This window comes from Amblyomma maculatum, chromosome 9, assembly GCF_055883805.1.
Source record: "Amblyomma maculatum isolate TAMU_Amacu chromosome 9, ASM5588380v1, whole genome shotgun sequence".
NCBI lineage: Eukaryota > Metazoa > Arthropoda > Arachnida > Ixodida > Ixodidae > Amblyomma > Amblyomma maculatum.
This window is the reverse complement of record NC_139352.1, coordinates 79,611,760-79,630,211: the sequence shown is the minus strand read 5'-3', so window position 1 is coordinate 79,630,211 and position 18,452 is coordinate 79,611,760. Positions and strand designations below refer to the sequence as shown.

The following is an 18,452-nucleotide window of genomic DNA, read 5'->3' as shown; positions in this document are numbered from 1 at the left end:
CCTAGCAAGGCAATGTCATCAGCAAATCGCAAATTACTGAAGTATTCTCCATTTACCCTTATCCCTAAGAGCTCTCATTCCAAGTCTCTGAGTACTTTCTGTAAGCAAGCTGTGAATAGTACTGGGGAGATTTGTCTCCTTGCCTAACACCTTTCTTTATGGGAATTTTGTTACTTTCTTTATGCAGAACTATGGTTGCTGTGCATTCACTATATATATATAATCCAGCACTTTCACGTACTGCTCGTCTACCCCCTGATTTCGCAATGCCTGCATCACCGCCAAGGTTTCAACTGAGTCAAATGAATTTTCGTAATCAATGATTGCTATGTATAAGGGCTGGTTATATTCCGAGCATTTTTTGTATCATCTGATTGATGGTATGGATATGATCGATAGTAGAGTACAGTTTCCAAAAACCTGCTTGATCCTTTGCTTGATTGCAGTCGAAGGTTGTCCTGATTCTATTAGCGATTACCTTAGTAAATACATTATACGTAACAGACAGTAAGCTGATTGGTCTGTAATTTTTAAGGTCCTTAGAGTCCCCTTTCTGTAGCATATATATATATTTTTTTTAAGAAATGAATATCTTCAACAGATTGTAGATTTGATAAACCATTGCCCAGTGCACGGAACCAAGGGGCTATTTTAACCTTGTTCTTGGCGCATGATAGTCTTAGTTGTTGACGTGCCGTTAAATCGAACGCAATTAATTTCTCCCCAGACCAGCCAAAAAGAATGCATATGTCAATGCCCCAGTTTTCGTTAAATACTTGCGCCCTAACGAAACATCTTTGTAGCAAACACTTTTTATCAATTATTACATCAGAATAATATTTGCTGAACATGCTCTTTGCTCTCGCTAATGCCGTCACCTAAAACTGCTTCTTCCGGACATGTCAATGTCTATTTAGCTTCCTGTTCCTATCTCCAGAGATTTACACGTGGCAATGACCGGCTGAGTAAAATGAAAAAAGTTGTGAAAGGAAAACAACCTGGTAATGTAAAACCCCCCAAACGGTTGAGCGCTGATGAGTGCAGTTAGGATAAAGCCCAGCCACGAAGTCGCTCTAGAGCCGCTTCGAGGATTAAGCAGAGAAATGGTCGATCGGATTGACGCGGGTTGCTTTCCGAGACTAGGCTCCTCCCCGCGGAAGGCAACAAAAAGAGGGGAAAGGAATCTTATATTGAGCTTGGGCAGCAAGAAGAAAAAGACAGTTTACGCGAAGTTAACATCCTCTTCGGACGTCGCGAAGATCTCGGTTTGGTTAGGTTCGATCTGAAAGAAATACGAAGTTAGGGTAGAAAAATGAACAAGCGTTTAGGTGCATCCAGTGATTTTTTTTATTTTGCACTGTTACCTCGTGCGGCAGTCTCCTTTTCTGCAACATTTCACCCGCATAGCGTGAAGAGAACAAGTCGAAAGCTTTCAGGCGCATTTCCATGGGTGCGTGAAAGAAATATCCAACAGAACGACCGGGCAAAGAAACTCAGTAAGAGCACGCCGTTTGAGTCTTATTTCTTGGTCCGAGTGACGAATAGCTGGAATCATGGCCGCAATCTGAAGAGTTAGCATTATTGCTCTGTGTTTGCGAGCTGGGCGTAATTATCACACCTTTAGATATCGACCAGGTACATCGCCTGGGAAAATTTATTAAGAACATATTCAAGCCCATTATTTCAAAATTCGGCCATTTAAGAGTTAAACAACAGGTGCTTTCAAGCGCTAGCATACTAAGTAGCGATTACAGTATGTCTCTAGATTACTACCCCACCCCTTCCCTACAAGAAAACCTCTAATCGAATATAACAACTCACACAAGGTAAAATTCAAGCTCCCCTTTGACAAGCTCAATATCAATAACATAGTTTGTGTGTCTAACCACGCTAAGCAAAAAAAAAAAAAAAAAAAAAGGTCGTTCTGTATAAACCAAATCTATCACATAAAACTCTTAAGAGATTAAGCAACGTTACCCTTACTGTTCTGTACACTAACGTCATAATTGTTATACCCAAGCGTAACAAATTTCTCTGCCTCATCGACACAGTTGTGAGCAAAGTTCTCGTAGTGACTGAACTTTGGGGGAATTCATCTAGCCAAGAATCAGAGGTTATTTCATTGCAACCTGGTCTCAGTGCTTTTCATTGTGATCGTGAAAATAGATATGGGGTGAAGCACTAACAGCTACTCATTACAGCCTTGAATGCAGATTGATTAACATCGGCAGTCATCTATTTAGGAACCGTGTTTGTGATCGGTGACACCTCTGTCCAATGATCTTTATTGGAGCCTGCTACTGACCCACCCTTAGACGGTGTTGCTTGCTTTTTTAGTCATATCTGCGATGCGCTTTACAAAATAATTTATCGTAATAATAAGGTGTTATTCACCTTTTGTAGCGACTTTAAAGCGCTAACCGTATTTTTAAAAATCTTACTCCAAGTTAGCTGGGACATCCTATATATATATATATATATATATATATATATATATATATATATATATATATATATATATATATATATATATATATATATATATATATATATATATATATATATATATATATATAGATATAGATATAGATATATATAAAATGGCGATAGTAGTAGTGATAGGGGTAGTTAGTGATAGTAATGATGACAGTGGCAAACACAATGAAGTTAGAGATGTGATGATGTAGTGGTAGTGATGATAATAGTAGCTGAGAGTGATAGGGACAATGATGACGACAGTGATAGTATAACTTCATGAGTTGAAACGAATGAAAAGGGCTTTTACATTACCGCTCTTAAGCACACTTAAGAGCAAGCCTGTAATTTTTGTTTAGCTTCTCTTATAGCAATTGGTCTAAAGTGACCACAACAAGAGTGAAAAAAAAAAAAAAGAAAACATTAAATGTTTCTTCGGCCAATATACTTAGATTTGGTTTGACGCAGCTCGTTTCATAAGAGAGATCCTAATAGCGGTGTTCGAGATTTATATATATATAAATGCCGTCAAGATTGCCCCTTGTAACGCAGCCAAGTATCTCGTTTAAAAGCGCACACTGATGCAAAGGAAGGGGCTCCTACTTACCGAAGTCAGGTGCTAGATTCCATAGTTCTTTGCGCAAAACAAGAAGAGACAAAAACGACAGTGAATTTGGTCGCTGTCGCAGCTTTATTTATGCTGACTAGATGCGATTGGTAGGTTCTCGGGAACAGCGTGTAAAACTTGGTGCCCCAGTTCGGGGTCGACGAATCTCTGTTTTCTCTCAGTTTCCATTCACAACGCGAGGTTACAATGTGACCGACTATAAGAAAGAAATATTAAATAAATAAAAGAAATAACTAAACGAGGGAGGAAGCAAGCATTTAAAGAAGGGAGGAAGCAGAGGAATGTAAAACGAGAGAGATCCCCCCCCCCCCCCCCCCCAAAAAAAAAAAAAAAATGAATGCAATCACAAGTCTGAACTCCGAAGCATTCTACTTTCGGCGTTCTTAGCTTCCCATCTGGTTCAACCGCGTTAGACTGCAGGGAGAGTTTCCTTCAAGCCCGTTATGAAGTTCGCATCTGCTTTGTTATGCATGCAGGGGCTGAATAGGATCCTATCTTTTGCTGTTGCGCAAAGATAAAAAATAAGCGAAAAATACCTGCCGCTAAACTGATTGATGCTTTGTCGGGTGATTAACTAGCCAGCCTATACAACTTGCCGATAGAAAATGGCACTTTTTTGTCTCCTTTTAGCTTATGCGGGCAGATAGTCTAGCAATGGTACGATAAAAAGTCGATTGTAATATAGTCAATGACGTCTGGTCGCGAGGCTGCAGAGCGAAGACAAGCGATGGTTAGAACGCCATGCTGTAAGCTTCTACATGTACACTCGTAAGCAAAAGTGGTATACAACACTTGATCGGCGGTAGATCTTGGAAAACTCCATCGAAACGCTATTTAACGAGAGCGACAGGGACAGCGACGACAATACATGCATGTCAACATAATGGGGAACCGCTACGAGTGCCTTGATCCCACATGGCTGCTGGCAGATGGCGTTGCAATGCAGTTTTCTCTAGTTTTCTCAAGCTCCACCATCGACTAAGTGTTGTATACCACCTTTGCCCACGACTGTACATTTCGAAGGTGGAAAACTTTAAGATCCCCTCCAAGGATAAGCTCATTGACACTGCAGATGGAGAAGTGAATTGCTCAGTATCATTAGTACACTAAGGGTTCCTGCAAAAGCGTTCAAACTGCACCAACGTTAGAAACATTTAGTTTGATAAACACGAAAACAACAAACGCCAAGACAGCTAACCGCCTAGGCTTCTTAAGCCATGATCGCGTCTTTGTGCGTCCATGCAGATCCGAGAGCGAAATGGAAAAGTCCCATACACAGATATTAAAGCAACCTGCGTTATCTCTGTATTTTCAGTCACTCGATCCTTTGTCGCCATGGCCTACGTTGTTATAAAATAAAGCGTACCTTTATTTTAATTAATTTTTCTTTTAAGGAAGATAATGCGAGGCAAATTCACGGCTTCACTGGCCACATACAACAGCCAGAAATGTCAGATGGCATATAAGCCAGTACGTTATAACAAAAATTACATTTCTCGTAAAGAAGCGACATGTTTTTGAATGCGAAGGGTGCACACGTTAAACGACCTGCGCTAACACAAATGAAAGATAATTTGTATCGTTGGATAGACTGCACGCAGCGCACTAGAAACAGGCTAGGCAAGCTATGTCGTGCTTTTTTTTTTTTTTAGTTGGCAAATGCAAGTTAGTTGCCTGCCAGGCGATAAAAAATTACATCCATGACTTCGCTGCAGTGGAGGGTACTAATCGGCGTTTTTTCTCCTCCAAATTTGCGAGAGCGGACTTCCATTGTTCTTCAATAACTGCAAAGTTTCATTTAACGTCTCATTTAGCCTAATTACGTGGACATTTCACTATGAGTGGCAGTGGTGAAACTGTGTGCAAAAGCCGACATTAAGCTTCCTCTCATTCCGCGTTCAAGAACTGACTTGAAAGATATTAAAGCTGGTATCTTTTTCCTTTTTGTGGTATCTTTTTCTGGTATCTTTTTCTGGTATCTTTTTCTGGTATCTTTTTCCTTGTGTCGCGGCTTGAACGTGTCAATTGTACCCGTACTAATGAATGAAACGCCGAACACAGCCCCTCTATGTATACGCCAAGACCGGACTATGCAATTAACATTAGGCCTGGTCTCAGGTGCCCATGTCTACATGTTTATACCAGTTCTTCAGAGCCCAGCGACACAGCGAGCTTCCCGGCGTGGCCCAAGAAACAGGCCTGGTACAAGCGTTCGTGCTTAAGCGGCCTGATCTCGTGTGGCGTGGTTCTTAGCACGACCTCTTGCGTGACGGTTACATGTGGCCCATTTTCAGGGCCGTCCCTTCTTACCTCAAAGGCAGCGTAAAGCAACACGGGTGCACTGAAGGACCACACGACAAGGCTCTGTCCTGCGTTGATGTTAGGATGTATTCCATGAAATATTCCCTTGAGTGCGCATTCGCGTAGCATCATGAACCAATTAACTGGATTTAGCCTCCTTTCATTTGTTTGATCGTCATTTTTATCGCTCCTTCCAGATAAAAAATAAAACCGCACAAGGTAGTCCATCGTCATCAATATTGTAACGCTATTGGGTTTTCTTACTCAGCAACGAGACACTGCAACTATATGTAGGCAGGCCTCAGGCAGCACATCTTGTGATGTCGATATGAATTTCTGTTTTCCTAAAATGGTTGGTTGGTTGGTTGGTTTGTGGGGTTTAACGTCCCAAAGCGACTCAGGCTATGAGAGACGCCACAGTGGAGGATTCCGGAAATTTCGACCATCTGGGGTTCTTTTACGTGCACTGACGTCGCACAGCACACGGGCACCTTGCTTTTCGCCGCCATCGAAAAGCGGCCGCCGAGGCCGGGATTCGATCCCGCGTCTTTGGGAATGAGATACCTTATCCCCGCCTGGCTAAAGTGTAGCTGTATTTTGCAAAAATTGAATCGAACCTGAATTACTATGTGTTGATCTGATTTCCAACTACCAAAACGAATTTCCACAGGTTAGTTGTACACTACAAGAACACTCTGTGCTTTGGAATGAAAGCCTTTAGCACAATAACTGTAGAGATGGGTTTTTTCTCTAGCACATCTTTCTGAATGGTGACCATGCATTTAATTTTATATTTTTGTATCTATATCTTTATTGAAATAAACTACTACATCATTTTATTTTTGACCCGTATTTACCAAGCAGCAATATTAAGTACCAACTTTGACTTTCTCTTTGAGAAGCCGCGTGTAGGAACTATGACGATCAGAAATTTTCTTATTTAATGCGAGATTTTAAATCAGCACCCATACATTTTACGTTGCGCTAAACAATCTTTGTTACATTGTGCTTTTAAGAATGCTGTTAAAATTTCTTGGTTATTGGCTGAGTGAATATTTAATTACAAATGAATATATCTGTTATTACATTTATGTTCTTGTTTGTTCCTTTCATCACATCATTTTTTTGTGGTTAATTTATTGATCTTTGCTACTATAATTGGTAAAGCTTACTAATGCCTCAGAAATCTGAAGTTTTTACTCGTTCCATTCCCAATTTTCCTTATTTTTATTTATTGTACGCAGTGTACTCGTAATTCATGCTGTTCATTGTTTGTTTGCTTAGAGTTTTATTTAGTGCAGATGTCTACAGTTTATTTATATGCATTATATATCCATCTCTTCCAGTGTACTGCTCAATATGATCTTTGATTTATTAGTTCAAAAAGAGTGATTTTATTTTGTATCTAACACTTCAGTGCATTACGTGAAAACGTTATATCGTCGATATATCCTCCTGACACCCGGAATGCATTGGGTGCAGAGATTTTTCTTTAACTTTCAGAATAAGTCAGTATGGTTATGAAGGTGAAAAGTGTTAAACGTTTTTTGAATAGCCCTGATAGTATCGGCTCAGTGCGATGTCCAATATATTGGACACTGGGATTCTACCCGTTCTTTTTTCACCAAACGCGTATGTATTTACATGCCGCAAATAATGCTCTCAAACCCGTGTGCAATTTTTTTTATTAACTTCTAAGGTAAAATGGTGAAAAAGAACGTAAAAGCGAGCCTTCGTCTGCTCAAAAAAAAAAAAAAAAAAATCTTTCGCTTGCTTCTTCACTTTCTGTGGGCAATTTCAAAACATCTTCTGTCCTTTGTAATGCAGAAGAAGAGCGGGCATTTGGTGCAAAAGAACATTGTTTTATATTACAAAATTATAAAATTTTGAAATTTATACTTTATGATGCTATAATTTATAAATTTTAATTTTTAATTAAAATTATAAATTATAAAATTATAAACTTGCGTCAGCTGTCTCATCAGACATGCGAGGCCGGTCTGCTACACAACAAATAGAGGCGATTTTGTCCGCAAGCCGCTAAATAGCAACAATACTCGTCTGCTATTCATAACAAGGCCGTGGCAAAAGCGCGGTCAAAATGACCGGGTTGAGTCCCAGCGTCCAACACAGTGGACACGCGAAATCAAAGGACGCATGAATAAAAGTAAGCGCTTGAACAGTTTAAATTTCTTATTCTGCACATTCGTTGTTGTATTACCTTTAATATAAAATCAAAGATATGCTTTGAAAGCAGGTAGAAATACGAGAAAAAGGACTTACTTCGCCGACAGGTGCCATCAAACGCCGCGCCGCTGATTGTCGCCCTTTTGAAAAGTTTTGGCGGGAATTTGAACAATGCGTTTTCATCTATGTTGCATAGATGGCGCTAGCAGGTGTCCAATATACTGGACTGCAGGGTTTTATGAGGATGAATGCCTTGGCATAGGAGTACTGTCTGATTACTTAATGTCCAATATATTGGACAAATCCCCATAGCCGGGTCTCAGGAGGATATAAAGCTCGAGTGTAAAGGCCCTGTGAGGCAGATCATATCTGCCTGTTGCCTCATCACTCGACAGCACTTTTCTGTACAAATTAAATATTCTAAATAAATAAAACATAGATAAATGTTTAACATATTTTTTATTTGGGCACTGTAGCTACAAGTGTGGACTATACAAACAATGTATTTCAATATCACGCGATACATCACAGAACCCGGGACATGATCCTCTGTACCAGGTGCGGGGATAGAAGAAATGTTTGTTGGACAGATGTGTGCTTTGTAGGCTGTAAACTGGTTGCCTACAGTATGCAGGAGGATACGTACATTTTAGTGTCAAGCAACCTGCCAAGAACCTATTATGTGGCTATGTTCTTCAACCTAAGGTGACTGCGATAATGGAAGTTCTGCTTGCAAATAGACGCACACAGGTGCGCACATTAATGTATAAATATAGGCACAGAACAGGTACACAGAGCAGTACCGAGGCGTAATCGAGACATAGAAGTCTGCGCTTCTTTGATAGGTTTTTCTCGGCAGAAAGATGGTCCAACACCGTCTGAGGCGTCTTAATTAACGAAGGATGCCGCCGACTGCTGGTGCCGAGGAGCAAAGCTGAGCGGGAGCTTGGAGCTTTTATTAGGCGGGCAAATTCAGGGGAAGACTACCTTCTCTCGCGGAAGACTCTTTTTTAAGGACATTGTACTCTGCCGCGCGATGCAAGAATATTCCCCTGATGACGCGGTGCATCATTTGGCTACCGATCTAGATGCAGATAAGCTATTCTTTATTGGGGATCGGTTTTATCTTCTAGGCTGACAGCGATGTTTCAGTGAAATTAATACGCAGTCAATAGTGCCAAAGCAGAGACTGTTAGTGAATTGTTCAGGAAGGTATTGAATAAAGCAGTTAAACGAAGGAAGTTGAGAACTGAAGGAACAATTTTTTTTTCTCCCCGGCGTACTTAAACTAAGGGGAATAAGTGATACGGGTAACTCAGTTTGTCACTGAAAAGTTTTGGACGTATTCGCACTGGCAACATGAGGCTGTCTTGGTCCTTATTCTTAGTTGAAGGATTGGCTAAACGTGCGAACAGGTGGAAAGTTAGACTATATGACAGTTACGAAAGCCGCGAGCCTTAAATAGAGGAGAAGTTTCCAAAATGTTATTGAAGCGAAAATTGAGTCAGCTATTAGGGGAAGAAAATAATATATCAGAATATCATAATTTATGTGCAAGCACTGAATAAACATAAGAGGAAGTTGACAGCGGGAGTAGTTGTATTCAATGTGCGCATACATGGATGGTGACAGCCTATAGCGAAGGAAGGCACGGGGAGGGGATGAAAAAGAGTTATTCCAAGGGAGGTGGAGGGAATTGGAAATGAGTACTTGCGGGCTAGCATAGAGACGTTCCACTGTCATTTCAATAACCGCTGGTGGTATTACTGGGCGTGTTAGCGACGGTAAAGGAACAAAAAAAAAATTTTTTCGAGAGCAGCTAAGCTGGCGATGACACGACAGTTTTAATGACTGACAACAGCAACTGACGCCATGCAGATCATTGTCCGAGTATATAAACTCTTCTCGATAAATCTCCAATTCCTGATATAGTGCCTCGATAATCTCCTACATACTCATTTGGATGCACGCGTGAGCTATCAAATTATATTGAATACCACCGGGAAGAGATATAAAGTCCCAATTAACCACGTCGTAATGATGTGGCAGTCTAGTTAGAAACCAAGTTTCCAGAAGTGTTCCATTCGATCTCCTTTCCCCAACTGAACAGAGCTACCCGCATTGGAAGCGTCTTTGGGTCGTGCCATGTTGGGTGCTCTGTAGTGACGACACGCAATGCGAAGACCAATCAATCAGCCAAACGCATGCTCCGCGAGTTTTCACTCTCAACGCTGACCCGAAAGCCAGCAACTTTAAAAACGCCAACGCCGGATTTTGTGGAGAACACTACCGCATTTAAAAGCAATAGGCAGAGAAATAACGCCGCTGAAAGCCTCGGAGGGCAGCAAATGAGACATTAAAATAACCGAGCTTCCTCAAGATGAGAGAGGGGAGGCTGATACAAAAGCCCTGTTTTCATTGAATATTGAACGCCAACAGAGTTAATTTCGCCACGCAATCCTTCTATCTACTGAGGAAAGTGTCGCTGTGGAAGATAGCATGCAACCGCGCAGACATCTGAAGCGAGGTTGTTTCGTTTAGTACCTGTTGCAGGTTTCTGAAACCCGGAAATGACCTAAAACTGCCTAAATAGCATATCAGGATGTATTAAAGGCAATAGCAAATCGTGTCCGGTCATGGTCAGAGCGACCTCCTGCTGAATATATATGCACAAAATGTAATTGAATGAAATTAAACTTTTTACGTGCCCTCACTCAAAATTCACATCAACAAAATTATTCAGCCAATAATATTTTGCTCAGGGAAACTCAGGTAACTAGGGTGCAGATCTGATCATGTGTAACGGCACAAAAAAAAAAAAAAATAAATAAACCTTTCTTTTCCGGAGTCCTCCACTACGGCGTCTCTCATAGCCTGAGTCGATTTGGGACGGTAAACTCCCAAACCAAATCAAAATTACGAAAATTCCGCACAATGGGGACAATAGCCATAGTGGCTACTTTTCAAAATTTACAGTGCCGAATACCTTGACATTCATGAAAGAATTATTTTTGAAGTCACAGGAACGCGAAGGATGCACTCAGTGTGAAAATAATGTGTCGAAAACGCACCAACACTCCCCGCCGCAGTGGCTCAGTTGTTATGGCACTCGACTGGTGAACCTTAGCACGCGGGACCAAATCACGGCCACAGAAACCGCTTTTTGGTGGAGGCAAAAACCAAGGCGCCGCGTACTATGCGATGCCAGCGGTCGTTAAGAAACACCGGATTGGCGAACTTTTCGGAACCCTCCACTACGATGGTCCTCATAGCCTTAGTCGCTTCTCAATATTACATCCTGCAAACCAACCAGAAACCTACACAGAAACACTATAAAGCCATAGTTTTCACTCTTTTGTACAAAAAGAATCAACGGGTGTCAAATTTCCTTTTAAATAAATATTTGTTTCTCTTCTATACCACAGGCGTGGCTCTGCTGTGCTGTTGCCTTTGGGACAGCGGTATGTGCTGGGCCGCTTCCACGCTTCCGTTGCGGGCGTCGCGCCTTGGTCGCGGCAGCGGTGGCAGCGGCCTGAGCGACCCGTCCGGTCCCAGTAACGGCGGCGGCTCGTGCCAGAACGAGGAGGTGACCGAGTGTGTGAGCAGACTGGACCTGCTGTCGCAGAACAAGAGCCTCGCCTTCGCCACCACAGAAGCAGAGCTGAAGCGAATCTGCGAGTCAGTACACAATATCTCGTTGTCAGGCTCCGTACCACTTAAATGGCAGTGTTGCATATTGTGCAATAAACGCATTTTAACATCACCGATTCAGCAGGGCATAGTGTCTGCAGTGGATATTGTGCCGGGGTTTTAAATGTCACAGCCATAGCTTTTATTTAATCTGTCTCCCTTCCCCCTCCTATCACGCAGGCGTCGCCTCTTCGTGCGCAACTCTTCCTCACGTCCCGTATGCCCATTTTTGTCATCGGGTCAAGCGCAAACGCCTCACAAAAGCCTTAGCAACGCTGGTTGTGAGCGGTCAGAAGGAATCTAGCGGTGGCAGCGTATGTTAGAATTCTGAAGAGTAATGCATATGAAGCTATTAAGGAAGTAAGCTCTATGAGCACAAATTTGAAAACACTCGTCCACTGATTGCGTTTAGAACCAGCCTGCGCAAAACAGTTTCTACATAGGATTGGCTGTTCTGACAGTGCACGATGTGTATATTACATTTCCCAGAGCGTGACAATTAGAAATCATGATTAAGAAAGGAGCTGAGTGTCCGTAAGAAGATATTTTTATTCATTAAAAGCTCTAATTGCGCCCAAAACTGACATATGTGCTGCAAAAACGCGTGCTCGCGGCGCTGAAATTATTCTGATAAGATATGGACATTTTGGACGAGTGTTAGAGAGAACTTGAATTGAATTACTGAGTGATAAAACTACCGCCGCCTTATCGGTGCCTCTCGAGTCCACTACATTTCATTTCCACATTTTGAGAACGTAATTTGTGTCCACTTTACATTGCAATGCTCAAGCGACCTCTATGGGCGCCTGATCATGTGTTCTTAATGATCACTATTCATGCACGGTGATTATCGGTGCTTCTTAGGGTTCATTCTTCTGACCCGTACACTATGTTCTTTATGTTGTGTATTGGTTTTGATGTCTCGTCAACCTCAATAACCTCTATGAAACCGACTTTCACTTTCTTGTAAGAAGCAGCTGTAACCGCTGTAAGGCACTAACATTCCTTATATGTCGTTTCAAATAAAAAGAAGGAATATGTGAATGAGGCAGATATAAAAATGAAAACTGCGACAGTTACGCTTGCTCAGGCAGACTTAAAGACAGAAGCAGCATGGCGGCGCGCTGGAGAGAGTCGGTGAGGTTGTAGGGTTGTCCACAGTATCGGTTGGCTTGTGGGGTTTAACGTCCCAAAATTACTCAGGCTATGAGACACGCCGTAGTGGAGGACTCCGGAACTTCTCGACCCCCCGGGGCTCTTTAACGTGCACTGACATCGCACAGCACACGGGCGCCTTGCTTTTTGCCTCCATTGAAAAGTGGCCGCCAAGAAAGTGTCCACAGTATTAACGCCTTGCTAATTACTGAGGCGCGAATCTCAAAGGAGTGCGTGAGTAATCATCATAAGTGTCTTGAGTTTGATTTTGTTTTTAATGGATTCCTTGTTCACAATGATAAGAGTGTTATTATCCCTTATCTTGCAGCATTTACTACTGTCTTGCCGCTCCTTCTCCATAAAGTTTCGCAGCGACGTTGGGCTCTCAGCGTCACATGTGACCCTTTTCTCACTGTTTACAAAACCTTACTCGCACACGCTTGGTACTGTCAGGGTGCTGATCGCAGTAGTATGTGCCTGCACTGAAACGCTGCACCAAAAAAAAAAAAAAAAGGGATCAAATCGGATGGCGAATGGTGCCGAATAAGCTTTGTTTCTTTGGTTTCGATGACTGGACCAATGGAAAGCCAAACATACAAGCGTTATGCTGACGCAAAAATCAGTTCTTTGTTTCTATATAGTTATTTTTTAGTTATTTCTTATTTCATTATTTTTTCCTCCTCTAATCCGGCGCATGCCTGTGTTTTTGTTTTTCCCCAGCTAATTTATTGTGCCCACAATAACGGGAATCCGTCCACTGTTGGTCCTCACTTGCTGACTCCGTGCTATCGATTGTTAGCTCTTTACCGTCGTCGGCACGTGTCATAAGGGAAGGGAATTGAACCGATGCCTATTCACTATTTAGCACACTCTCATATGGGTCACAAGTTGAGGGAGCCTTTGATGTTGAGTGTGCGTTTGCAGATGATTTATTCCTCACACCGATACGCATAATGTTGAGGCCAATATGTACAACTGTTATTATATTGTTATATCGTAACAAGGGTACATGAGTTTGACATGATGAGAACCAGGCGTAAATTAGCCCTAGCCTAATAACGAACAGCTAGCAGGGTTTCCTTGGGCATGAAAGGTGCACATTTACTGTCGCCCATCTTGCCTGCTTTTAATGCTACGGTAATGTGCTGCTCGTAATGTGATTGAATTGGTAGCGAGCTGCTGGGATCAACGCAACCCGGCTTTATTTATTCCATTCCTTCGTCTGAGTACATGTGCAGGGTCACTCGATGCGAAAAGAAACAAGTGTTGAGAATCCATTAAACGATGACTTTATTTTATATATCACAAGCACACTTTTCGTTTTACTACCCAGAACTGCACTTGGTGTGCAGTATCGAAAAGTCGTTTTTGAATTGAGCAGAAAACAAAATTGAGTGAATTCGCCTTTATATGTACACAAATCCTTCCTTTTCAAATGATCCTTTGCCTCGAGACGCCAGAATACCTTTCTAGAGTGTATGCATCCGGGCCTCTACATCGCAACAAAAAAAGTTGCAAATGAAGCTCAATGGGGATGTGAATAATTCCAAATTACACCTCTGTATCGATGTGTTTACGTTATGAACTTGTACTGCAAAGTCGTTATTGGCTGCATTAATTTTGACTGGCGAGTCCAACAGCTCTTGCCTTGTTTTGTGATGCCTCACAGCCATCTGACGGGTGCCATGGACTGTGTTAATGCATTCACTCTGCGATGCTTCAACGAGAAGCAGCGAGAGATCTACAAGCGGCTCACCAGTGGTGCGGCCCAGCTCATCGAGGACTTCTGCAGGGAAGGCTCCCGCTTCAGGCTCAGTGAGTGGCCCACTTTTTACTCCTGTGTTTTCTAACATGCCTCAGGTAGAACAAGAGGAAGAAGATGGCTACACGGCATGAAAGAACACTGAACAGGTAGAGGGGGGATGCCTCAGTTCGCATGTCGAGGCTCGACCTGCGAACTGAGGTTTCCCCAACATTCTTCCCATGTTCAGTGCTCTAACGTGCCTCGTCACAGACAAGTGACGTTGAGTGACGATAATTCAAATTTGCACTAAAATAACTGTCACACACATTACACCATCATAAGAGCAAAACTAGTTTTTCTCTGGCTGTCACTCTCTCTGTGTTCAAAGCGAATAGCAACTTTTAAAGCTCGTAATTCGTTTCTACGTACGTACTTAAGGTGCATGAGCGTTAATGCTAAATGTCTCTGATTAGACTGACATATCTTTGTAATAGATAACTGGGAACTGAAACGCATGTTCATATATTTGTAACACTGGCATGTTAACTTCCTTTTTCGCTGACATGCAGATAAATTGCATTTTGTTACTTTTCACTGTGCAATTTTTAGCATGTTATGAAGTGAAACTCGCACCACTAACATTTTTGCTGTGTACGCTTTTCTTTCAGTCGTATCCCATCCCCTATCGTTCCTTAGGTCAACTCCACTACCATTATTGCTAATGGCGCCTGAGCTGTTTCGGTAAAGGTACCTATTTAGACTGCCATGTTTTTTATATCAGGTAATTCGGAACTCGAACGCTTAGACATGCTCATTTAACCTTGGCATAATGTGTGCTCGTTTGTGCTATACATACACATAAAATACGTTTTTGTTACTTTTCTGTGCATATTTGAGCATATGATGAGCTGTAACTATCAAATTGAAGGAATGAAGACTGATGTGTATGAGTTTCATATCAGTGACGTTCTGGTGGTTTTCACCACTAATGGCGCTTAGGATGTATGTTGATTAACAACAAATATCTAAAAGAAACGTGGTGAAAGTAGCGAAGATTGCGAGTCCAGCACTATAGTCTCTTCAGCTATTGCTTGTGCACAAACAGGGATAATTCTAGCACTGCTGTTGTAGTTTCTTTCATCCACTACATTTACGGTATGAGACATTTTATATGTCAATAAATGGGCCACAGCCAAGGCCAACGCAGCTATCGGTCGCCCAATAAAGGGCACAGCCCACAGGGTTCATCGGGATTTCTGGCATATTCTGCAACAAAGCCGGTACAAACAGTGTCATATACTCTGAGCCGTACTTCGCACCAGAATATTTAGTTCCTTCTTTCTGGTGGAGCATTCTTGTGATTTGTGTTCGCATGCAGCTTACCTGAAGCATTCGAAGTGCTACAAGGAACTACAGGATGACTACAACCAGTGCGCCTCGGTCTACATGGCCCAGCGCGTGGAGACCCAGGGGCAGGCGCTGAGCGCCCAGGATAAGATTCGTCAATCGTGCTGGTACGTTGTTAGTCGCAGCGGCATATAATATACTAGCTCGCTTTGCCCTGAATGAAGTTATTAGAACAACGTTTATCTGAAGTAGATATTCACAACACTTGTGTCAGCAGAATAGCACCTTTACACGAGTAGCCTTAAAACAGCTGTTTCTGCATATCTCGTAGGGGGCGTTTAAATACTGTGGGGCACCTTTTGGTGTTTCAAACCGCGCGCGCTTTATTCTGTGTTGGTGTCCTCCCGGGCTGCGCGAGTACGCATGAGCGAGCTGCCTGGAGCGAGGCCGGCATGTTATCAGCGCGAGGAGCAGAAAGAAAAAACATTTATTTAAATCCAATAACTAGGCACGAGACCGAGGGTAGATAAACGCGTCGGAAGCATGGCTCGGGGCTTTTTCGCCGGGCGGTCGGCCAGCGAAGGGAGGCGAGGCGCATATTAAAACACTCCTTCAGCTTTTATTCTTAATTAGTAAGGATCAATGAGTTATTCGTTGGATTCACACGTTCACATGGGCCACGTGTTCTGAAATGTAGCACCAGGACATTACGTACCAGCAACCCAGTCTTCGCACGTGACTTCAGTTCTTACTGATTTAAATTGAATTGAAATTTATTCCGAAACGTAATACTGATTTGAGGACTCCAGGGTCAATCACGTAAAAGAGACAGAGAAGCACAAAGCCAGGTAGCAAAGGTAAGACATGCTGAAACTCAAGTAGGTTAAGCTATACTACGATTCAAATAAAGCAACGAAAAGAAAACCAGCTAAAAAGAAGGCAAACTACATTATAATACCAGCATGACACGTAATTTCTGTAATAAATTTGCCATTACATAATTATTTGATCTTATAAACATCTGTTTTAACAGTGCTGGCAATTAATAACTTTTACACCCCTTTTCCATGGGCTTTTAAGTATTTCATAACGTTCCGCAAGTCCAAGTACTGCAAGCCATAAATGGTCAACTGTCTGGAAATTTTCAATGGATTAGTTAAAACATTATTAATTATAAGTTATACAAGCTTATGTAAGAGACAGAGTTAATTATTCTACAATGATGTAATAGAAAAGACATTGTGCTCCTTTTAAAAGTCTGCTTTATGAGAACAATACGGAACTTGACAGGCAAAGAGTGCGTTTTCTGCAATATTGACAGTTTGGTAATGTTTGCTATGCTCTTTCAGACTGTACTAATATAAAGTAGTTTAATGAAGAATAAAATAGAGAAATATTTAAATGTTCATTAAATGAGGAGGGGATCAAGATATCAGTGGTGACGAACAATGTCAGTGGGCCTAGACAATTTACATGTGGTGTACTTCACATGCTGTTCTTATGTCATGTTTCTAGAGAGGTGCATGTTTAATTATTTAAAAGCTTTTGTTATTTTGATTCTTGTGTTGTCGAACATACTATTTGGCAGATATGCCAATCAGGGGGGGGGGGGGGGGGGGGGGGGGAGGGTGAAATGGGATGGCTTTAATTTTTCAGGGTAAAGTTTTAAATATTGAGTATGTACACTTTCAGGGTTGAAATAATGCATGTCACTATGCCGACCGACCAGCACTTGTCCATCCTCTACTCGCAAACAAAGAAATTAAGCATCGATATAACATCATATTGATTCATATACGCATAATAAAAGCTGCGAACACCGTGTATCAGGGTGTTTATGAACAAACAGGTGACAGTGCGTGCTGGCTACCTTAAGACTATAGTGCGTGCTAACCTTGTAAAATCCACTCTCTGTAGCCCATGATTTTCCATGCAGCCAAATGGACGGCTACAAGCAGTGTGCCAAGACTGCTGTGCTGCTGCGCTGCGACGTGGAAGCAGCCGAGCTCGCCGAGGACATCATCGTCAAGGCCGGCGGCTATGTTGTCTCTACTCATTGCTCGGGATACCGCATCGACGAGCCCAGCTGCAGTGGCTGCTCGGCAAAGGAGGCTCTTCCTGCGTCACTGATTCTAGTGCTGGCAGCTTGCCTGCGTGTCTACTCTAGAAGACCGTAACTGCCGTGCCTGCTTCAACGGAGTCTGAAAGGCCCCGAAGATCGAACTGCCCAGGATGCGGTACTCAGGTGTCCTGGACAATACCGCTTAGAACAAGAGACAATCGAAAACGTGCTGAAAGTGTCCACGCTTAAGTACGTTGAACTGTGTGCGCTAGCTCACTTGGACAGATCCTGCTTCGACTCGTCGTAGCCGGTGTCTAAATGTTCCAGTTGCCCATCAGACTCGATGTCAAGTCGAAGGTCCAAGAGGCATGGTAGTACAGGCTAGGCACTGTTTTTTTTTGTTGGCAAAAGCATACCGCGAGCAGATCATCATGGTGTCAAGACACTGCAGCTTCTAAACTCATTGAGTAACGCATCATAGACCCGCTGAATCACACCGCCATTCAGGCGTTGACAGAGAATACGCTGGCGCTTATTCTCTTTCCGGTGTTTCTGGCGTTTGTAGAATAATGCTTCACTGGAGCTGACATGCGTGCTCTATTAGGTTAATAATCGCCGTCAGGGATAACAGACTGTAAAATAGTTGCTTCCGCGTTGAACACTCAGTGTCGTCAGCCGAAAAATTTCATGCACTATTATCCCTAGAGCTCTCGTTTCCTTTGTCAGTGCAGCTGTCGATTGTCCTGTTGTCACGGCCAGAAACGTGACTTGAATGACGGACTGACGGACGGAATGACTGTAGTTGAACCCACATGAATTTACTATTGTTACCATTCGTATCACGTGAGGTTAGCGACCGTGCT

The 18,452-nt window shown here is 42.4% G+C and overlaps 1 protein-coding gene across 1 annotated transcript; it reads left to right on the top strand.

The window, feature by feature from the left end:
- The first annotated feature begins 11,054 nt into the window (after positions 1-11,054).
- Positions 11,055-17,704, top strand: LOC146179547 (uncharacterized). The gene is made up of 4 exons (XM_084580207.1): positions 11,055-11,269; positions 14,106-14,251; positions 15,559-15,694; positions 17,464-17,704. The coding sequence occupies exons 1-4, from the start codon at positions 11,055-11,057 to the stop codon at positions 17,702-17,704; spliced, it is 738 nt and encodes a 245-aa protein (XP_084436333.1).
- Positions 17,705-18,452: the final 748 nt, after the last annotated feature.

Coding starts and splice junctions, on each gene's coding strand:
- LOC146179547 (XM_084580207.1), top strand. CDS start 11,055: ATGTGCTGGGCCGCTTCCACGCTTCCGTTGCGGGCGTCGCGCCTTGGT. Junction 11,270..14,105: donor GAGCTGAAGCGAATCTGCGA/GTCAGTACACAA, acceptor GATGCCTCACAG/CCATCTGACGGGTGCCATGG. Junction 14,252..15,558: donor AGGCTCCCGCTTCAGGCTCA/GTGAGTGGCCCA, acceptor GTTCGCATGCAG/CTTACCTGAAGCATTCGAAG.